Source organism: Saccoglossus kowalevskii, chromosome 2, assembly GCF_978046115.1.
Source record: "Saccoglossus kowalevskii chromosome 2, keSacKowa6.1, whole genome shotgun sequence".
Lineage (NCBI taxonomy): Eukaryota > Metazoa > Hemichordata > Enteropneusta > Harrimaniidae > Saccoglossus > Saccoglossus kowalevskii.
This window is the reverse complement of record NC_140642.1, coordinates 9,014,791-9,020,579: the sequence shown is the minus strand read 5'-3', so window position 1 is coordinate 9,020,579 and position 5,789 is coordinate 9,014,791. Positions and strand designations below refer to the sequence as shown.

At 35.8% G+C, this 5,789-nt stretch overlaps 1 protein-coding gene across 2 annotated transcripts in view; it reads right to left on the bottom strand.

The window, feature by feature from the left end:
- The window catches only part of LOC102802311 (uncharacterized), a 9,036-nt gene extending 3,453 nt beyond the window's left edge, over positions 1-5,583 (bottom strand). Inside the window, exons 1-4 of one of the 2 annotated variants that reach the window (XM_085490811.1) lie at positions 5,507-5,583; positions 4,418-4,635; positions 2,485-2,628; positions 1-92 (exon numbers count right to left, since the gene is read on the bottom strand). The exon at positions 1-92 is cut by the window's left edge and continues 154 nt beyond it. In XM_085490811.1, coding sequence (XP_085346937.1) covers positions 1-92; positions 2,485-2,628; positions 4,418-4,622 — 441 coding nt within the window. In that variant the 5' untranslated portion in view covers positions 4,623-4,635; positions 5,507-5,583. Of the gene's footprint in view, positions 93-2,484; positions 2,629-4,417; positions 4,639-5,506 lie in introns of both variants that reach the window. The other variant, XM_085490812.1, reaches the window with a different exon arrangement.
- Positions 5,584-5,789: the final 206 nt, after the last annotated feature.

Genomic DNA, 5,789 nt, shown 5'->3' with positions numbered 1-5,789 from the left:
TAGAACACTCCAACCATTCATATACTGACATTTTATATTGGCGTTGTGCTCTAGAAGTTCCTTGACACATTCAATATGATTCCCTCCTACAGCTAGTACATACAACAAACATAGTGAGCAATTCATTTTTATTTATTGATTTCATGTAACATACAGTATCCTCTATCTGATAGTACATTGATTTCATGTACCTAACAGTGTCCTCTATCTGATGGTACATTGATTTCATGTACCTAACAGTGTCCTCTATCTGATGGTACATTGATTTCATGTACCATACAGTGTTTTCTGTCTGATGGTACATTGATTTCATGTACCATACAGTGTTTTCTATCTGATGGTACATTGATTTCATGTACCATACAGTGTCTTCTATCTGATGGTACATTGATTTCATGTACCATACAGTGTCTTCTATCTGATGGTACATTGATTTCATGTACCATACAGTGTCTTCTATCTGATGGTACATTGATTTCATGTACCTAACAGTGTCTTCTATCTGATGGTACATTGATTTCATGTACCTAACAGTGTCTTCTATCTGATGGTACATTGATTTCATGTGCCTAACAGTGTCTTCTATCTGATGGTACATTGATTTCATGTACCATACAGTGTTTTCTATCTGATGGTACATTGATTTCATGTACCTAACAGTGTCTTCTATCTGATGGTACATTGATTTCATGTACCTAACAGTGTCTTCTATCTGATGGTACATTGATTTCATGTACCTAACAGTGTCTTCTATCTGATGGTACATTGATTTCATGTGCCTAACAGTGTCCTCTATCTGATGGTACATTGATTTCATGTACCATACAGTGTTTCCTATCTGATGGTACATTGATTTCATGTACCATACAGTGTCCTCTATCTGATGGTACATTGATTTCATGTACCATACAGTGTCCTCTATCTGATGGTACATTGATTTCATGTACCATACAGTGTTTTCTATCTGATAGTACATTGATTTCATGTACCATACAGTGTTTCCTATCTGATGGTACATTGATTTCATATACCATACAGTGTCCTCTATCTGATGGTACATTGATTTCATGTACCTAACAGTGTCCTCTATCTGATGGTACATTGATTTCATGTACCATACAGTGTTTTCTATCTGATGGTACATTGATTTCATGTACCATACAGTGTTTTCTATCTGATGGTACATTGATTTCATGTACCATACAGTGTCTTCTATCTGATGGTACATTGATTTCATGTACCATACAGTGTCTTCTATCTGATGGTACATTGATTTCATGTACCATACAGTGTCCTCTATCTGATGGTACATTGATTTCATGTACCATACAGTGTCTTCTATCTGATGGTACATTGATTTCATGTACCTAACAGTGTCTTCTATCTGATGGTACATTGATTTCATGTACCTAACAGTGTCTTCTATCTGATGGTACATTGATTTCATGTGCCTAACAGTGTCTTCTATCTGATGGTACATTGATTTCATGTACCATACAGTGTTTTCTATCTGATGGTACATTGATTTCATGTACCTAACAGTGTCTTCTATCTGATGGTACATTGATTTCATGTACCTAACAGTATCTTCTATCTGATGGTACATTGATTTCATGTACCTAACAGTGTCTTCTATCTGATGGTACATTGATTTCATGTGCCTAACAGTGTCCTCTATCTGATGGTACATTGATTTCATGTACCATACAGTGTTTCCTATCTGATGGTACATTGATTTCATGTACCATACAGTGTCCTCTATCTGATGGTACATTGATTTCATGTACCATACAGTGTCTTCTATCTGATGGTACATTGATTTCATGTACCCTACAGTGTTTCCTATCTGATGGTACATTGATTTCATGTACCATACAGTGTCCTCTATCTGATGGTACATTGATTTCATGTACCATACAGTGTTTTCTATCTGATGGTACATTGATTTCATGTACCATACAGTGTTTCCTATCTGATGGTACATTGATTTCATGTACCATATAGTGTCTTCTATCTGATGGTACATTGATTTCATGTACCATACAGTGTCTTCTATCTGATGGTACATTGATTTCATGTACCATACAGTGTTTTCTATCTGATGGTACATTGATTTCATGTACCATACAGTGTTTTCTATCTGATGGTACATTGATTTCATGTACCATACAGTGTCCTCTATCTGATGTTACATTGATTTCATGTACCAAACAGTGTCCTCTATCTGATCGTTTTTTCTGTGTGTTTTTGCTTTATCATGTCACTTTTCGTTGTTTATTTTGTGTGCATTAATTGTATCCATCATCTATTCCAATGAAACTTAAGTGATTAAATAAATAATAAGATGGTACATTGATTTCATGTACCTTCCAGTGGTGCATTTGTGTAATCGAGATTGCTTATTCACAATGAAATGTTCCCAGGTACACTCTTTATTTACACCAATTATGAAAACACATGAATTAAGTATCTACCAATTCCTACCTTTTAGAAGAGGTGTGGCTTCCTCATTGTTTCCAATATTAGGATCTATATCAGCTTTGAGAAGAAGATGCACAGCATCAAGATAACCCCCCTTAGCAGCAAAAAATAATGCTGTCTCACCTTCAAAAGATCTCCAGTTAACATCTGTGAATAACAAAATATTACTCAAGACAGTTTTCCACAGAAATGAAAATGTACACATATAGAGAATTTGGTAACATGAGATTCTTTCAATGCGTTGAACAGAAATACCAAATACTTAGCATGATCAGATGTCAATAATATGGGAATTATGAAGTACCAGTATGTAGTCAGTAACATATATACAATTTGTTTTCAAGGCCACAGACTGGTAGATATTTCTATAATATTTTAATATGGGTTTAATACGATACTGGCAAAGTACACAAGAAACTTTTCACACTTTGTTTTGAAACACGTCCACCATCGTTGACATATAAATATTTGAAATGTACATTTTGTAATACAGGTATCCCATTTGATAACGACAGATGCATAATAATATATATATTACGCAAATTTGGGTCACTGAACATAGAGCATTAACTCTTTATGAAAAATACAGTGTCCCCTCGCTAAGTCGCGCCTCGGTAAGTCGCGATTCGGCTAAGTCGCGGGTACTTGGATGGCTCCCAAAATTTCTATTGTGTTTTGACAGCAGTTTTGAAGTACAAAGACTAATGTTTCGTTGCATAGTGTTTTTAACTAACCGTTAAAAAGACAACTTAACACCCACTGTCCGTCAATTGCTGAGACGCAATGAGCAACAGTGGCCTTACTCAAGGTGTCAACAGGGGTGTCGAGTAGTGACCGTACGTACTTCTTGGCCGGTCCCATTTTGGTATACCTCTACAAAAACTCGCTACAATGAGTTGAATTTATAGAATTCTGATCTCTATTTCTCAATTGAGCAGCATATCAAAGCGAAAGCTATACAGCCTGTTCGTACGCCATAAACTCATGGCAATCGACCGTGTCAAACCAAGTTAAGGGTTGCATGTGGTTGAGCCCACTATTCGTGGGTGGGTAAAAAATGAAAAGTAAATTTGTTTTCAAAGTTGACCAAGAGGCGGGACTGAACAGAAAAACAAGCGAAAGTGTCCGACAATGATGACACCGATAAAGCTGTTTACGTTTCTTTAAGAACGGTCTGCCGGAACTCCACTGTCTGGTCCCATCACCCAATACAACTCATATATGACGACTTTGAATTTAAGGCCAGTTCAGGGTGGTTCTTGCGATGGCAAAGAAGACACGCTATCGACACACGCAGTCTCAATCCAAGGCGAAGCTCGATCTGGGAACATTGACGCTGTCGGAACTTTTCCCGAAAAACTGAGAGAAATTATCTATGAAGGTGGTTATTTTGACGAACATGTTTATAATTGCGATGAAACTGGTTTATTTTGGAAGCTGTTATCGTCGAAGTCGCAAGCAACAGCAAGCGGCCTACATAAAATCAGACACAAACAAAATAATCAACGCAATGTTTACAGCAAACTTAATCATGATTTTATTCGAATACTGCCTGACACATGTGATGATACATCAATTAACTAAACCGAGGGTTTATATGTGCTTTTTATATGTTTTTCAATGCACGACCTCCCTCTTTCACGACGTCCCTCGGTAAGTCGCGGCCCTCGATAAGTCGCGGTTTTTGCTTGGATCCCAACACCCGCGACTTAGCGAGGGGCCACTGTATTCCAAACAAACCACTATGAACATAATCAACCAAAAATACTTGATCTAACTGGCAACAAAAGCAATATGAACAAAACATGCAACATATTTGCTCTATTTGCTCTCCAATAAAATGTGAACCAAAAGTTACATGTATTGTATACAAGATCTTAACTGTACTAGCAGTGAAATATTATATTGAATTGGTAATCATGAAGAGAATACTTACCTGTGTCTTCTTGTTTCAATAACAAATTAATACAATCAATATGTCCTTTTGATGCTGCATGATGTAATGGTCTCCATCCTCTGTTATCTGCTATATCAACACATTTACCATGTTTGATCAGTTTAGCTAGTGTTTTAACATTACCAATCCTTGCTGCCTGGGCAACAGTAGATACAGTATCATCATAAAACTCTGTAAAATCCATTATGGAGTGTCATCTACTGAGAGATACATGTATAAGGATGGGATGTAAATATGTGTGGATAAAACAACATACAAACATTGATCATAATTTGCAGCCGAAATGTTAGAAGAATGTTTCAGTATTATGATACCTGAATATACATGTATGTTTTTTTCAATTTTTTTTTTAGGATGGTATAGTTATAAAGTATAATTCCCTTTCTTCCCCTAAGACTGTAAGTAAATTTATTGTTTTATTCGGTAGTATTGTAGGTTACATCAGGTCTTTTAGCACAATAGAAAACAGGTAATTAATTTGTGTTATTTCAGTTTAGTGTAGGATACAGCACATCTCGCATATACAAACAGTCTACTATCACACAGTACTGAACTAATTATGATGTCAATGACCACCCAGTTATAGTTGCAACAGTGCTGATTTTCAATGATCAGCACAATTTGAAATTTGATCATTACATCTTTTAATTGGTCAATGACCCAATGAAGTTCAAAAATGTAACAATCAAATTAACACACGTACCAGCATGTTTTTGTAATTAACCTATTTTATCCTTGTTCAATTCCTCTTCTGTAATAAAACGCATCGTAGTTGCTATCACCACAGTCCCTCTATCTGTGCTATCACCCATGTAGCCTGCACACGCATTATGGGTGGAGACAATGTTGAGCTTTTGAAACCAATCACTATGAAATATTTGAATGAAAGCTTAGGGCTTTTATTTCCAAATTTTTAGAAATACGTTTACAAACTACAGCTTTCTGCCGTTCACTGTATATTTGTCTCATTTTATATACCAGTAATGTATAATATGTTATTTGACAATAGATTATTTTTGCATATGCATTAATATCACTTGAGATTGGGAAATAATTGAAAATATTTACCCATAAACCGCAGTAGATGCCAATAAACACCAAGTAAATATACAACACCGAAGTTTCAAAATTTCTTCTGCAACTGTGACCTAAGGTGAAAGGTTAAAGAGACCCTCTAACTGATTAGTAAGAATTTATTTCACCAATTTGTTTATTTCCGGGTAGTTTTCAACTGCATTGATGACAAATCTAATTGTGACATTTAAAATAATTAAATATCAACATGAGTCACACGTAAAGTGACTTAAAGGGTCGCTTCAAAATGTTGCCGTGGGTTATTTTAAGCCTACCT